This window comes from Lissotriton helveticus, chromosome 2_1 (assembly GCF_964261635.1).
Source record: "Lissotriton helveticus chromosome 2_1, aLisHel1.1, whole genome shotgun sequence".
Classification (NCBI taxonomy): Eukaryota; Metazoa; Chordata; class Amphibia; order Caudata; family Salamandridae; genus Lissotriton; species Lissotriton helveticus.
Genome location: NC_136059.1, coordinates 999,850,735 through 999,868,759, shown reverse-complemented (window position 1 = coordinate 999,868,759; position 18,025 = coordinate 999,850,735). Strand labels below are relative to the sequence as shown.

Genomic DNA, 18,025 nt, shown 5'->3' with positions numbered 1-18,025 from the left:
ACTGTGTTCTTCAGGTAATCCCAAATGGCAAGGAGGGTACATTCTGTGTCCTTCCCAGGTGGAATCCTGTTTGGAAGTAGTATGACATTCTCTTCAATGAATTTTGACATCTGGGCTATCAGTTTGCCCAGGAAAAGCCCATTTGTAATGGGTCTGTAGTTGTCAGGGTTTATTGGGTCCAAGTTTGTTTTCTTCAGTAAAGGGCATATGTATAACTTTTGAGTTCTTCTGGAAATGTTCTGGTAGTTAAGGAATCGTTGATGATTTTTCTTCCTGGAGTGGCAGTAGAGGTTGTTAGAAGAATTGTCTTGAAATGTTGCGGTGGACACAGGTCAGAAAGGCTACTGACAGGCCTGATTGCTTTGACCAGGTCCATAAGCTCATTGTGTGAAATGTGATGGAAGGAACTGAGAGGCTGAGTTAGAGTATTCTTGGATTGTTGTTTTGTAAGAGGGTTAGTGCTGATGCATTGTCTCAGTTTTAAGTATGAGTTCAACAAGTCTGCTTTGTCTATGTAATGATTTGCCAGTTTGTCTGTGAAATCTTGAATAAGGGGATGAGTTCTGTCTAGGCAATTTGGTTTACAAAATTCATTGAGTATTTGATAGAATTCTTTATTTGCACATTTAGCATTTTTAATTCTATCTGAATAGTACCTTTTCTTTGCTTTTTTGATAGCTGACTTGTATAATCTGTTAATTTTCTGTAGGCAAAGTTTGTCTTGTTTGGTTTTTGTTTTGAGCCAGGCATGTTGCAGCTTTCTGTGAGGTACACTGTTTTTTAATCATCTCCCACTGGCCCAGTGGGATGTATGAATGAGACAATTTATCATGAATCGCTGTGTGTTTCTAATAATGAAATTGAAATTTAACTGTACCACAATGGAGAATTCTACACAACACAGTGGGTACACTTGTTTATGATACTTTATGGAACCCCTATAATCAGGACAATGTAGATGAAATATTTGACATTTTGTATTAAGCAAAATATCCTACAATTGAATCGTGTGGATGTAATGCATTAAATTCTATTCTTTTAGCCCATGTTCTTTAATCTTTCCTTCACCGATTGCACCTGAGTAGATAACCTACTGTCTGTTGAACAGACAGTACCAATATATATGTGATGGGACCCAGAAATAGTGGCGCCCTTCTTGTAATAGATATTCCAATTTTAGATCACGTTCTTATTTATTCGTGACCAGAATTGGACTATTTGGACCCATTATAACATATGAGGCATCTAGTAAAATTACAAACATGTACTTCAGGGGGAGTAGGATCACATTCGGTCTGATTGCAAAATGCGGTATGAATGACCTGACCGTCTTAAGATGGCGGCCATGCCATTACCCGGGGAGTCCATCTTCAATGTCTCAAATTCCTCTTCTATGCATATTGCGAGTTAGAAAACGCTTATACATACGGCTATTACGTCGATGGTGAATTGATGAAATATGAATACATTTTTAAATATTGGTGCTGTGAACATGAATACAATTTGCAAAGATGGTAATGTATATTGGATCGATATCATCGTAACAGATCTATCGAATCAAACTTAGTATAACGTTTTCAAATTACTTAATCATATATGTATAGATCCCATATTAATCCCAGTCTGGAATTTGGAATATAGACGAATGCAATATGTATTTATGTGATCCCAAACACTCCAATATGGCGCCGATGTCAATACATAGTAATAGTGGAGACCTAACTCACTCGGGCAGGAGATTGATTCCTAAGGAGGTTTGCCGGGATATTTAAACCGGGCATCGACTATGGCTCGGTTTGCGACCACTTTGATCGAGACACTGCGAGTTATCCGGTGAGTGTGAAGGAAGGGGCTTGGGGTTTTGTCCTCGGGTTTCTAACACTGTGGCTCGTATCTTGACACAGATTTTAACCATGTGTGCCATTTAATTACCAATAGGATTCTAACACTGTCTTATCATGGTCTGGGGCTCCAGTGTAACAATGGAGGACCCCATATACTTTCAACTAATTTGTACCGTTTATCCGCTCTATCTGGTTGATATTATGGCTAACGTCACGCCATATTCATCAAATGCAAATTTTTTCTTATATATTTTGGCTGTTTCCCATATATGAGTTTTTCTCGGCGGTACAGGCTTTGACATGCCCTTGTCCAGGTTTCCTTGGGAGTAACTGATATATATATACATCCACGCCTCAATATGGTGGGAGCTAGATATGGTGAATTATGTTTGCTACTATAGCTTCTTTAGTATTGCTCTAAGGAGACTTGTCCTATAAAATATGTTCTTTTGTGGGTAGTACTTTTATATTCTAACTGATGCCCCTCGCTTTTCTATTTCTAAGGTAGAACGGGCGACCAAGACCTAGGTCGGACCCTCCCAGAGTTATCAGGCTACTGGGACCTAATCAGCTATTTCAGTGAGGTAAGACTCTCCTGTCTTTTAAGTACAGGTTACACGTTTGATCTATGACACCCGACGAAAATCTCCTTAGGGATAATGGGATATGGACGGATATATACCATTTATAATCTGAATTTCATTAACATCAAAAAACCCTCGATATTAGTTTTGTTTTTGGTTTTCTTTACAGAACGGACAACCACCTATTTATTCATAAATTGGCCTACCATTGTACGGTCATATTTGGAATTCTCGTGTTTGGAAAGATCATAACAGTTCTGCGACGAGCTAAATACTACGGAATTGTTCCTTCACCTTAAAAGGTGAGGATTTTGCGTTTAATAGGGTACGGTCGGGTGGAAACTTGGTGATCATGATTTCTTCATATCTCCATGATAACTAGAGATACATAGGTATTTCTCGTTCTCTTTTCTTCTCCCTCGTATTGTTAGTACTGAATATAAGAACTCAATTAAATGTTTCATGATGTAGGGAGCACACGATGTTTGTACATAATATGTTCACATATTTACTGGTTTATACAAATTATGAAAAGGCACACGTAGTGGTTTGTATTAGGTGATGATGTTCTTACACTTGGAACAATTGATTTTAGATGTTGTATTTTGTTATGTACTGTTTTTTTTTCTCTTGCTTTTCCTTCCAGGTTATGAATTAATGTTATATTATGTGATCAAGGTATATGTAATTATTTGTTTGTAATGTTGTCATGTTTTGTAAGTTGGTGTTTTTTCTATTGGGCTTTCTGAAATTGTGTATTGATTACACTTTTTTTTTTAATTGTTTCAGCCCTGACGAAGTTCAATGTGAACGAAACGCGTTGGCTGAGGAGTCTGTTTTAAATGAGAAACAAATTTAATAAAACAATTTCTTGAATCAAGTTCTGGAGCTTCTGAGTACTTCCTTTGGTGCACCGTCCTTTTTCACATGAACTTTGGGATCTGCTTTGCAAGATAGTATTGGTGTGGCATACTCTGGATGTCTTGTGCACAACTTTTGGACTTATATCTCATACTCTGAAATACTGTCTGCATAACCTTGGTCAGCCGCTCTTTCTTTCTAATCGATGTTGCAGCTTTCTAATTTGTAGTTTTATGTCTGTATTTTTCCAAGGTGCTTGTTTTCTGTTGTTCTGTTGTGTGGGTTTGAGTGGTATCAGGATATCAAAAGCTTCCTGTAGCCACTCCATATACCTTTTAAACAGAGTTCTGGCCCTGGGTCTGCTTAGCAGAGCAAAGGACACAGTAAAGACAGTAACCACCAGTCTCAGTCAAAAAATTAGGGTGATCATAGCAAAAAAGTTGACTTTTTCACACTTATCTACTCTCCATGTCAACTAACAAAAGGTCCATACGACAGGCAGGGTTTGCATGATGATTATACCCGACGTTTGAGATTCATAAATTCCAGTTCCGGCAAGTACCCCTAGAGGGACACAATTTTGTGTCTAGTGCTCCTGAAACTCAACCTTGTCCTTTCTGTCCATACATTGTGATAGCCCAACTACTCAATCATAGTCGTCCTCACTATTCCCCTGCATCCTTCACAAGGAGCTCCAGAATATGTATCCTATCTCACATCTGACATCTCTTTCCTTGCGTCTCCGAATTCTGATGGGGTGCTTCAATGTTTTGCTCCATGGAATCAACCAGGTCGACTAGCTTCCAGTAACCTGTTCATAGTAATCCCTTTTTCAAGGCTACAGAGTCTTTTTTAGCTTCCATCACTATTCCAAATGCTTGAATAGGTTTAAGGACAAATTATATTCTATCGATCTAGCCGACAGCCACCTTATCTCTGGTTTGTCTGTGACATCTAGGATACAGACCATCAACATGACTGTCTGTTTTGCACTCCTGGATTTGGCCATGTCTGCAAGGGTGAAGAGAGAGAGGACTGCCTTCACCCCCATGTATGTAAGGGTTTCTAAACAGCCAGTCAGTCCTCCACATCTGGCATCAACAGTTTTTTAAATACCTTCATATTTGTATTGAAAACCAAATAATTATGTTAGGAGAAGTAGAAAATAAAGATAACAGTAAAGTAGGGATAAACTAAAATGAATTAGAACATAGAAATAAAATAAGCCTTATTTTCACCATGACAACGGGTGCACTCAGATTATTGGCAAAAGTGTATGATACATCCAGGAGTTGAACCCACCTTCCAACCTAGACGATGTCCCAATGCAGTCCCCTATGGGACTGCATTGGCTGTCCGAAGATCTGTCAATGTTAAATTTCATTTAATAAATAAAGGTTTTTCACTTCATCAGACTAAACGAATTTTACTTTACAGTGATAAATGTGATAAGAAATAAGAGAAAACAAGTGAAGGTTGAGAATTATAGGGTGAAAGCATTCTAATCTGCTACACATATTGTTAAAGGTGAGCAGTGAGCTCATATTCCTTGAAAGTGCCCCTTTTTACATCTCTATTGAATAAGATAACAATTGACTAAGTGCAGACATATGTCACAAGACCTGCTGTGCTTCACCCACAATACTATTAAGCGGAAGAGCAAAGGTTTTTGTAAATCATAAACTCTAATAGTGCTTAAATAGATATACAGACAGATAGACAGATAGACAGATAGATAGATAGATAGATAGATAGATAGATAGATAGATAGATAGATAGATAGATAGATAGATAGATAGATAGATAGATAGATAGATAGATAGATAGATAGATAGATAGATAGATAGATAGATAGATAGATAGATAGATAGATAGATAGATAGATAGATAGATAGATAGATAGATAGATAGATAGATAGATAGATAGATAGATAGATAGATAGATAGATATTTGGATATAGATGAAGATATATAAATAAATGTGAATCACCTGAATGGACCACAGTCAAAAGATGGTGGAATGGAGACAATTGTGTAGACGACGGGTAGCATGGACAAAAACAGGATGAAAAGTAACATTGCCATGTAAAAGTTGTTGGACCTGGATGCTTTAAAGACTCGTGCATGAGGAACATTGCAGCACATGACGGCCCAGCACTGCAGGTACATAGAGGTGTGGAGACGGAGGACATTGATAGCAGGAAGGCATGGCGCATAGAAGGAACCCATCCTGGAAAACATTAAAAAGAATGTATTCAATAGAACTTTCATTTACATTGATGCAAAATAATGTAAACATATCTGTTCCAGTTAGGACTTCTAACTTTACTACTCCTAAACTGAGAAAAATCCTAACTTTAAGACTTTCGGTATTCACAGAAGGTATTTAGGAGTCCTAAAGTTAGGACTCCTAACTTCTGTGAATACCGAAATGAGTAAGTGCCTTCTGTGAATACCATAATGAGTAAGTGCCTTCTGTGAATACCAAAATGGTAGTAAGTTTAGGATTTTGTCTTAAGTTAGTTCTGTGAATCGGGCCCAATATAATATACATGCTGCGTCAAACGAGGCATTACATATGTCAGTTACCTCAAGAAAAAAGAACACTGTTGATCATTAGACTTAAGGAGAGAAAGAGAGAGAGCGAGAGAGAGAGAGAGAGAGAGAGAGAGGTAAATGCAAAAGCTTGATATTCTCCATCTCTCTTTCGTTGTCTTTCATTATCTCTTCCCTCTCACTTTCTCTGTTGTCGCTCGCTTTCTGACTTTCTATTTTTCTCTTTCACCTGCCAGCTATCGCTGTATTTTTCTTTTCTTTCTAATTTTCTAACTTCATCTCCCTTTGTCTGTCTTTAGTTTTCTCTGTCCCTTCTCACTCCTCGTCTCTCTCTCTCTCCATCTTTCTTCTCATTTCTTACATGGTTGTTCCTGTGGTAAATCTATTAGAATTTGAAAGTTTACATTGGATTCTTGATGGGACAGAAATGACAGAATTCTTCCTGTTTTTATCAATACCAAAATGGCAGGGGTAGGAGAACCAACATCACTTACCCTTTGTACCTATAACATCACAGGAAGGGACATTGTTGGGCCCTTTCTTCAGAGTCATCCCCAAACCTTTTGCCTATGACCTCCAATTTTTTCTCAATTTGTTTTTGTTGCTTTAGGACTCTGCACACTTTACCACTGCTAACCAGTGCCAAAGTGCTTCTGCTCTCTACTAAAAACATGGTAGGATTGGCTTACACCCAATTGCCATCTTTAATTTGAATATATGGCCCTAGTAAAATAGCACTACCTATGCCCAGATCCTCTTAAATAAATGCTACCACTGGACCTTCCAGCACTGATTGTGCCACCCATTCTGCCACCCTCTTTGTAATACAGCATCCTCCACTAGCAGGGACTGCCACTGCAAAGCTCCAGTGATGCATGTCCATGGCAACTCCAGGATCTTCGTGCTACGCTAACAGCCTCCAACAACACTCTCCCTGCTCTTCGGACCCCCTCAACATTGAACAGGACTCTTGCCATGGATTTGAGAAGGTACACTTCAGCAGGCCCAATTTGGGAACTGCATCCGACCTGTGCTCCATCACAGTAAGCCTGAAAGTGCAACTTTGACCCAGTCCAACGATGACCAGATGTGCACAGATGATGCTTTGTGCTTTTTGGTGTTATTTTCACAAAAATCTTTACAAATTTATACCTTCGGTTCTAACGATTGAAATTTGTCATTTTGGTCTTGTTTTATTTATTACATTTTACTCTATTTTTCTAACTTGGTGTCGGATCCTTTTTGTGTGGTGTTATTACTTTTTGAAGTTTTGCACAAATACGTTACACATTACCTCTAACTTAAGCCAGACTGCTGTGTGCCAAGCTACCAGAGGGTGAGCACAGGTAAATTTAGGGTTGGCTTGTGCCTCACCCTCACAGGGACTGGGTTTGCTGCTTTATCAGGGCTCATACCCCAGTCAACCAACAACCGAATATCACACAGACAGCATATGACCTATGACTCGAAATGTTGTCACCTGACAATAAATCTGATGACAGTAATTGGTATTGTCGAAGTTCCATAGTAGCTGCATGATTGATATAGGAACACAACACAGACAAATATATATTACCTACTGGCGGTCGCCAGTAGGTATATATAGTTAGGATTTTTTCTCTATGGGATTTTTGAAAATTCTATGTCTAATAACTTTGGCGTTTGTGGACGGAATTGGCTGAAATTTTCAGGAAAATGGCACATTTTGTTTCTGAGCAGCCCTTGAAAATTTGGGGGGGTTCGTCAAGGGGGGGCCGACAAAAAAGGGGGGTCCCAAAACGTGTTTTTAACATTGAGTTTTCCATAGGGCGGTTGGCCTCACTTTTAGCCCGAACGGCTGAATGGATTTGCACGAAACTTGGCAAAATTGTAGGGACTGGTAGCCCGATGTGCCTTTGCTAGGTCTCAATATATGTGCTTCAGTGGATTTTGAGAAATTAACGTTCAAAAAAAGATATATATCTGTAACAGCGGACCGGGCAGCGCTCCGGTTCGCGGACTTTACGCGGTACGGAGCTTTGTGAAGCGAAGCTGATTGGTTCTCCGGCGTCTGTGAACATTCCAAACAGTCCGTAGCGGCCGCCATCTTGTCTCTCGGTAGGATCGAGAGACAAGAGGAGGCCAAAGCGAAGGGGCAAATGACCATAAGGGGGCATAGTAGATCCTCGCTGACCCCCTAGGTTTGATGTGGAGGTTTTAAAAGGGCCCTGCGGGGCAAAAAAAAAAAATAATAATAATAATCGAACGGCTGAATGGATTTGCACGAAACTTGGTAAAATATTAGGGACTGGTAGCCCGATGTGCCTTTGCTAGGTCTCAATATATGTGCTCCAGTGGATTTTGAGAAATTAACGTTCAAAAAAAGATATATATCTGTAACAGCGCTCCGCTTCGCGTAACGGAGGTTTGCGAAGCTGATTGGTTCTCCGGCGTCTGTAAACATTGCAAACAGTCCGTAGCGGCCGCCATCTTGTCTCTCGGTAGGATCGAGAGACAAGAGGAGGCCAAAGCGAAGGGGCAAATGACCATAAGGGGGCATAGTAGATCCTCCTTGACCTCTTAGGTTTGATGTGGAGGTTTTAAAAGGGCCCCGCGGGGCAAAAAAAATAATAATAATAATAATCGAACGGCTGAATGGATTTGCACGAAACTTGGCAAAATTGTAGGGACTGGTAGCTCGATGTGCCTTTGCTAGGTCTCAATATATGTGCTTCAGTGGATTTTGAGAAATTAACGTTCAAAAACAAGATATATATCTGTAACAGCGCTCCGCTTCGCGGAGATAAAATTATCTCTGTATTACCTAGCTGTTGCTAACACCAGTTAGCGACGGCTAGTAGGAGATAGCGACCATCTTGGGCCCCACTTTGCATGTGAGTGATATTTATCACTAATGACATGCAAAGTGGGCATGCCAAGATGTTAGCGACTGGAAACAGTCGCTAACATCGCTATCTCCTATTACCAACTTTTGGAAATATTCGCGATAAGCGCGAATATCTCCAAAAGCTACCACCTGCCCTGAGCAGTTCTTAGCCATGTTATCCAATGGGAGGTGGATAACATGGCTAAGAGCATTAGCTCGGTAATGCATGAATATCGCTGAGTTTTCAGCGATATTAATGCATTGCGGTCGTTTTTTATCGTATTTGCGATAAACCTTGATAATAGCAAGGTTTATCTGCGATAATTTCTGAAGATGCTTAGCGGTAAAAAATTTGTTGCTAAGCATCGTTAGGGATAAATATCGCTTAACTTTGGTAATATGCCCCAACGTCTGTTAACGTTCGATTCGAAGGAAATCAGGAAGTGTTGAAAAACATTGTCTGCGCCATCTTGCCTTTTTTCAAATGCCACACTTTTGTCGTGCACGGCAGTCATTTTAGATGCCTTGACCAGACCCACTCTCTGCACGCTGTCGATCCTTAGCATGGCTCCCCACCCTCGCAAGCATCTCCCCCAGGCAGTGGTCACCCCCGCTCTCTGTCTTATGCATGGGTAATAAACCACCCCCCATCTGCGCTGCTCTTCACTGAGAATCACACCCTGTGCCCGCCCGACACCTCCCTTTCGCCCTATTCACTACCGCACCCTCTGACACTCCTTTTCCTCTGTGTCCGATTGTCCAGGCCGGTCCTAGGGTATCAGCTAGCCCTGCAGATGTAGTTTATGGCCCCAGCTGTAAAGAATCACCCCTCTTCAAAGGAGTTATAGTAGATCAAGGCCCACACTCGATGAGATCCGTCACAGCAGACGCGTTCCTATTATCTGAAAACCATCCTGTATTGTGATTGGGGAGGGGACCGAGCCTGAAGCGGAAGATTCCAGGGATGACTCTTTGTACATCAAAGTTTTTACAATTATGTGTCACATTAAAAATATATAGCACTCCAACAAAGTAGTAAGATTATAAAACTTTAATAACTTATAAATATATACAAGAAAACAAAAACAGTAATAACATATAAACATTTTTAGGGAAAAACAACGAAGTAGCGGTCGGCTGTGCGAATAGTCCCAACGCAGCACAACGTCCAGATTTCACTGATTTCGGCATCCGGCGTGGGGCGTCGCGGGGGGTGGGTCATCAGTAGCAAACTGTTGTGCGAATAGTTCCAAGGCAGCAGAACGATGGCACCAAGGTGATGTCCAGTAAGTTGCCGCACTGGTTTTGGTATCCTACAATGCTGCTCCGAATAACGGCGTGGGGCGCCCCGGGGGAGGCGGCGTGAACGGGCCTCTCCAGGTGGAGTGTCGTCTGTTGTAGTGGGGCGCCCCTTTACCGTTTCAGTTGCCATTCCGTCCGCTTTTGGTCCACTGTGTCAAAAGCCGCAATTCAGCTGAGTTGCGCCCACTCTTGCGGTGCAGCGATAGGCGGCTGTCACAGGACTCTCAAAATGGCGGCAGGCTGTTTCCTTTTTCACTGAAATGGCCCTGGGACACCTTGGAAATCGGACGCTTGTCTGCTAGGTCTTGGACCCCATTCTCGAAAACGTCCCCTCCGCCTTGAGGATTCATCAAAAGTTTTGGGGGCCCCCGACTCCTGCAGGCTTCTGGTGGGGAGCGGCTGCCATGATTGCTCGCGGAATGACTACGACGGAGCCACGAGATGGTGGTGCTTTCATGGTGACGCCAGCTTCAGTCTGAAACATCCAGAAACAAGGTGGGGCTTTCATCGTTTGGGGAAAAAAAAAGTTTTCATCCAATGAAAAGTGTTGTTTTTAGGTCATATGATCAAGCCTTCCATCATTAGGAAACCAAAAGTAAAATGAACCAATGAAAAGTTTTATAAACAAGTCACATGACCTGTTATGCGGCATAGGGTATAAAATGCGGAGAAAATACGTTGGCACGTGAGGCGGCGTCAGTAGCGGACCGATGTGCGAATAGGCCGAAGGCAACACAACGCGCCAAGATCCGGTTGGCACCGAGGTGGTGTCCAGCAAGTTGCAGCACTGGTGTGGCCATCCTACAATGCTGAAAGTCGGCGTGGGGCGCCCTGTTGGCCTGTGAGTTCGCGTCAGTAGCGGACCGATGTGCGAATAGGCCGAAGGCAGCACAACGCGCCAAGATCCGGATGGCACCGAGGTGGTGTCTAGCAAGTTGTCGCACTGGTGTGGCCATCCTACAATGTTGAAAGTTGGCGTGGGGCGCCCCGTTGGCCTGTGAGATGGCGTCAGTAGCGGACCGATGTGCGAATGGGGCCAAAGGCAGCGCAACAATATTTTCTGAATAGAAGACACCACAAGGCGCTGAGATGCCAAGATCCGGATGGCACCGAGGTGATGTCTAGCAAGTTGCTGTACTGGTGTGGTCATCCTACAATGCTGAAACTCGGCGTGGGGCGCCCCATTAGCCTGTGAGATGGCGTCAGTAGCGGACCGATGTGCGAATGGGGCCAAAGGCAGCGCAACAATATTTTCTGAAGAGAAGACACCAAAAGGCGCTGAGATTCCAAGATCCGGATGGCACCGAGGTGGTGTCTAGCAAGCTATGCAGCTGAGTTGCGTGCGCACTTGCGGCGAATAGGTCGAAGGCAGCACAACAATGTTTTCTGAATAGAAGACACCACAAGGCGCTGAGATTCGGTTACCACCGAGGTGATGTCTAGCAAGTTGCCGCACTGGTGTGGCCATCCTACAATACTGCTACGAATAACGGCGTGGGGTGCCCGAAGGGGGGGGGGGGAGGCGGCGTGAACGGGCCTTCCTAGGTGGAGGCTCGTCTGCTGTAGTGGGGCGCCCCTTTACCGTTTCAGTTGCCATTCAGCTGAGTTTCGGCTGCTCTTGATGCTACAGCGACAGGCGGCTGCAACAGGACTCTCAAAATGGCGGCTTGTTCTTTGGATTTGGGCCTTGTCTACTAAAATGGCCCTGGGACACTTTAGAACTCGGACGCTCGATTTTTTTTTTTCCTTTCCTGTACATGCAAAAAAAGGTAAATGCCCGGTACGTTACACGCTTCATCTGCCACGATGTACTCTCCAGAGGAACCGAAAAAAAATATAGTTATGGTAACTATACCATGCATAGTCATATGGAGAGGTGGCACCAATTAATTATAGTGCTGCATAAAAGAGAGATTTGGAGGAGAACCCCCGACCTGCCAGTACATTCATCAAAGAAGTGGCACTGACAGCATCAGAGGCAAGGGAAATGGTCCCAAATATTTAGAACTTTGGAAAGATTAAAATGACATGTTTAGATTGTGGCAAATTAATTTCATGTGGACAGATGAGTGTTACTCTAATAAATACAGCATATGAACATCATCATAGTCGATGGTTGGTAGAGACATTTTGACTATATCCTGGACCTGCCCGTCCTCGCCCAAAATGGCGCCGGAATAAATGGGACTCGTAACTCCTTGTTGTGTACTGGTTGCAGAACCTTGAAATCACGAGATACGTATGCAGTTTTGAAGCATATGGCGGGCGGGGACGAGAATTGATTGAATATTTCGACATCCCTATTGATATTAAGTTCTGATGTGTTATTGATTACTGTACTATTGAAAGTTCGAATTAACGTCACCCATGGTACTTGCCCGCAAATGTATATCTAGATAATTTTATTGTAACTGGCCCTGTCGTATTTTAATTATAAAATGTACGTCCACCGATTCCGCAACTGTTAGACACCTTAGTTCTTGCAACCTAATGGCCCGCCCGTTACGTTCCTCTACAGTGTAAATGTCTACTCATCATATACGATTACAGTTTGCTCCGTGGCCGGCCCACGTGGTTATAGGCTCGTATTTGTATAATGAAATTTTCACAATAAAGGTTTTTAAAAGAAAACATGGTAGTAGTATATACATTGGTAAAGTTTTTAATAATAGTCACTGTTTTAGAATCATTAAAAGGCAAGTGAAATAAAGCAGACCAATTACATGAAGGGTAAAAGGTATAATACGCAGGAACGCAGTAAAGATAAATGGTCAAGGGCTGTTGTGTTTTCTACTCCTGCAACATAAAGTGATCGATAAGAATCTCATATTCAGGCGTATCGGCGACTAAGACAGCAGGTCGACCCTCTTTTGCTCAACGGCTCCGTCATGGGACGAAGAAACGCTCTTTTTCTCGAAAAAAGAATATATTTTACTTGCAGGACAGTTGTAAATTTTCCGGGAAAGTACATTAGCCTGGAACATTATAACATATATTTAAGAAAAAATAATGTTCGGAAGTAATAAAAAGCGTAATTTTTAGGTCATATGACCAAGCCTTTCATCATTAGAATAAGAAAAGTAAAATGAACCAATGAAAAGTTTTATTAACAAGTCACATGACTTGGTATGCTTACGTTACGCGCTGCGCGTCGCGCCCCGGATGACTTCCGGATGCGCTAACGCGGCGCGTCATATGACGCATTACGCGACAACGCAGGTCCAGAATATAGTCAAAATGTCTCCACCAACCAGCGGTCGGAACACAACCCCTTTCAGCAGGCTAAATAGTTCTGTTAAATGACAACAGAAGGGACAGGCAACAAGAACCATCAGTCAAAGAGGGGAGGGCTAGTTCTTCTCTACCGGGTTACATTGGGGCGCTACCGGAACTGATCGAATTGGTAGTCTACAGTGTTTCTGGATGTTTCAGACTGAAGCTGGGGTTAGCATGAGAGCACCACCATTTCGTAGCTCCGTCGTGGCCATTCCGCAACCAATCATGGCAGCCGCTCTTTATCGTTATTTTGGGCGGGGTGGGTGGCGGAGCCGAGCTGTTTTGCAGCCATCATTGTGTGGAGTTCAGTTCATCTCACTAGTTTTGTATTTGTCATGAGGGGTTGTTCCTAATGTTTCTATTTTAGCGAGGTCAAAAAGAGATCCCATTAGTGGCCTACTGATTTTGCTCGATTCCTTTTCTTTTTTTTTTACACGATTTTTCGTTATCTGCAAAGACTAAACAGAGTATTGCGACTCTGTGTCTGTTTGTAAATAGAGAATGAACCAAAGAGAACCAATTCTAAAACAGTAAATGCTTGGATAACAATCAATCAAATGGAGAGAGAAGCAGGCACGACGTATTACAACGGGGGCAAAGGCCTGCGTTAACTACCTTTCACTATCTGCAAAGAGAGAGTACTCCTAATAGAAATGAGGGGGGGGGCACCATTCAAAGCAGATCAGTGTGCATAAACACGAAAATGTTTTCACTTACCACGTACTTGACATTCGACAGCTTATGATATTTGCTATTAAAAAACCATTGAAATTCACTGAAAAAACCATAGGTTATGGACCATATATAGTTAGGAATTAGCATTTACAAAACCTTGAAAATTCACTGAAAAAACCATAGGTTATAGACCATATATAGTTAGGAATTAGCATTTAAAAAACCTTATTTTACTCACACAAAACCATTGAAATTCCATATATAGTTAGTTGCACTAACTATATATCGCGCACCCGCAATCCACTGCTGATGATGTCACATATTACATCATTCATGACATGGTCAGTGACATCACTGATGACATCACTGATGACATCTCAAATGACATCACTGATGACATCACTGATGACATCATCCAGTGACTGTGTGTTTCTGTAAAGTTTAAATATGTTTTACATATTGAAGAATGAGTAGATGTATAAGTGTCTGGACGAAGGATGCTCCTAAGGAGGCTTTACCTATTTTGTGCCAAGTCCAGCATGTTTTCATGGGGGCACCTGTATGCCATGGATTCTGTCCTTAGTTTAAAAATTACATATGATATCTGTGGCATCATTTTACTTTCCATATACCATGAGTGACATTTAAAGCAGATTACCTCTAGCATGTCAGGGACAGCATATGGTCATGTCCGCCCCTCCCTCCCATATACCACAGTGGCCTTTCTTTATGAATTACTTTATTCCAACTTCATTCCGAGGGTGTCCAATATACCTAGAACTAGCTCTAGTATGTACGTCCAGTATGCCAGTGTCAACTTTTTCTCACAGATGCTTGCCAAGACAGATTCACAAATAACACATTCTTACTCATGCTCACTTACATTCATTCAATGTTCCTAATCCCACTCTTTCCAAACAACAAATCCACATTCAATTTCAGGCAGTTCCTTCATTTCACAATGCTACTCAGTCCAACAGAAGCACCATGAAATAAAAGAACAGTGTGTCTGTGCCTGTGCCCAACACTGTTTGTATAACTTTTTAGACTAGGAAAATATCCAAGCAGGGCCTGACTTCATTCTGGTGGAGAAGCCAGATGTTTGGATTACGGAGTAAGATGTTGTTTGGACTTTTTCTTAGCCTCAGAGCAAATCTAGACATCATCTGGATCCTTAATGCAATAGTGTGATTTTAATATACTGCCATGGGAAGTTCTTTCATGGTCATAGAAGGTATTTTGGCTGCCTAATTTGCACATGTGAGTCCCACATCTCAGAAATGGGAAAGGTATAAGACGTTCATAGTTTTCAGCTCAGAAATATTAAAAAAATTCAATTTAAATACAAAGCCATATGTGATAGGCAGAGCTTTGTTTTTGTACAGGAAAGAAGTGGTGCCTTCGCACCCTGACTTTCTGCTGAATTCATTTTTGTTGATAACCAGTGGTAAAGTGCCAGTGCCCTCTCCCTAAAGGATGGCAAAATTGTCCTACACCTGAATGGTACATTTAATTTATTTTTAAGTCCCCAGTAAATGGTACTAGATGTACCCAGGGGGTGCACATTATATGCTACTCGTGGACTGCCGCACTCATTGCCCGAAGCACTAAACTGGCATTTTAAAACATGTCTCAGCCCTGTCACTTTACACTGCAGTTTAAAACTGTCATTTCAACCTAGCAAAGTATTAATACCAATCAATATTTCTTTATTCAATTATTAATAATCATAAAAGTAGAAATAAAAGGTCTTTGACAATATAATTTACATCCTAAAACCAACTGTAATACTATTTTAGGTATAAAAGATTACATCTGGCATTTTACTTAAAACTACAATCTACAAGAAGCAGCATACTTTGGTATTGGGGGAAAACCAATTATTCATGTATAGTAAGTATTATTACTTATCAGTCACCCCTAAGGTAGGCCCCAAAGATTCATTGGGCAGGGTGCCGGGTATTTAAAAAGTAGGACATGTGGGTATTTTTTACATGTCCTGGCAGTAAAAAACTCGGAAAAGTCGTTTTTCACTGCTGTAAGGCTATCTCGCCCATGGACTAACTCTGTGTTACCTTATTTCAATTGCTAGCTCCAGTTTGGGACTCAATAGAGAAATACTGTTTACACTCAAATGAATTGTAATCTATAATCCACTCCAATTGTAAAGTTGGAATTTAGATTACAATTTTGAAAATGTCATGTTTAGAAAGCTGTAACCCATAACTATGCACAATCTATGTCAGTTCTTTTGTTTTTTGAGCTATCATGATTTACTACAGATATTTATTATATCCAAGGTGCAAAAGAGTTTGTTTTTGAATTGTCTTTTATTTTGAGCGTGTACTTATACTAAAACTTCTTTGTGGTAATGCTAAGCACAATAATGATGAAATACTGCTAGATTTTTTCTTGTCACACATGATTCATGTTCTTTGTTGTGTTACGTTTCAAATACTGCTTGATATATGGCTATTGGGTGTTCTTTATGTTTTGAACTACTTTTGTATGTTCACCATTTCTGAATGTAAATGTACTCAAACATATAGAATTGAATGCCTGCACCAGGGGTGGAGCCACATTTACTAGTCTAATGTTAACACTTGTAGGTTTTCACACATAGGCGAAGATCTCGAGCACCTGGATGGAGATCTCTGCCACTATGGGGGAGATCTCCATCACTGAGGTGCAGACTGTCCTATGAAAAGAATAGGGAAAATGATTAAAGTTTGGTAATTATAAAAAAAGTGTATGTATTTGATTTGTTTTATCGTAAAATATGAAAGTAAAATATATTAAAATACTCATTGTACCCTGCAACTATTAAATAAAAATGCTAGAGCACATTTCCTCTTCAAAATAAATACTAGAAAAAAGCAATGGGGTGTAATTAATGCCAATTCTGGTTCCTCCAGCGCGCTACTTTTGTGACCCAATTGCCAAGAGGCCACCTCAACACAAGGTCAAGAAATAACAAATAAAAAAGGAGCGTTCAATTCTATACAGGATTATCTGTTACAAAATCAACAGATGGTTAACCTGTTCTCCAGCAATTGGTCAAATACTCATGATGTTATTAATAAACGTTATTCAGGAGTCTTGCAAGTTGCTGTGATTCTAATTTTATTCAAAAAATGCCAATTTGGTAGAAGCAATACATTCAGCCCAGCCAACGCTGTTCATCCTTGTGGAACTCCATAAGGGCTTGATCAATATCCCAATGTTGTCTTCCACCCCGTGTTGGCTCCTGTTCTCTCATAAATCCTCATATATACAATTTTTTACCACTTGATGGTGTGTTGCGCTCCCATCTTATCTTCATCCTTTCTGCTTCATATGAGTTCACGTAAACAAATAGGACATTCAAATAACTTTTATTTAATAACTTTCATTCATCACATCATGACAGTTTAACCATCTGTTGATTTTGTAACAGATACTCCTGTATAGAATTGAACCCTCCTCTTCATTTGTTATTCCTTCAAAATAAATGCTTACCAAATAATAATTTTTATTCACTATTAATCATATTGATATCTATTCATTTAAATGGAGAAGGAACAAGGAAATGTATGTGGATGAGTGCAGCAGAAGTGGGGGTTAGGTGACCAATGTTTTTGAAGCCCACTGGCTTATGATATTTATGTTACTAACAAAACATTTTCCAGTTTGTGGATCTGTCCAAAGCGTCTAACATCAAGGACCTGCAGTGCCAGTGTGATGACAACCACAGGAGCCAGAGCTACACCACACCACCTAGGGCCTGATTACAAGAATGGCGTACTTGCAGTGGTGGTTCAACCACAGCTACACTGTGGCACTGTGGGCGCATCCTGAGTGTGACAGTTGGACCGCCACCTGCATCAGGATCCAGGTTCCTGCGGCATGGGGGTGGTGGTCCGAGGCCGGAATAAGCTGGCGGTATCACAGTAGCACAGCAAAGCATATTATGAGTTACCACACTACCACCCTATCCATGGCGGTAAGCATGCCATGAAAAGGGTGGCAGTGGGGCAACTAAGGGGGCCCTCATAGGACTCCCTGACACATTTGGGCCCAAG

At 41.3% G+C, this 18,025-nt stretch overlaps 1 protein-coding gene across 1 annotated transcript in view; it reads right to left on the bottom strand.

Moving 5' to 3' along the window:
- The window catches only part of TMC1 (transmembrane channel like 1), a 654,455-nt gene that overhangs the window by 122,766 nt on the left and 513,664 nt on the right, over positions 1-18,025 (bottom strand). Inside the window, exon 14 of the mRNA XM_078677802.1 lies at positions 5,280-5,519. Within this exon, the coding sequence (XP_078533928.1) occupies positions 5,280-5,519 (240 nt within the window). The remainder of the gene's footprint in view (positions 1-5,279; positions 5,520-18,025) is intronic.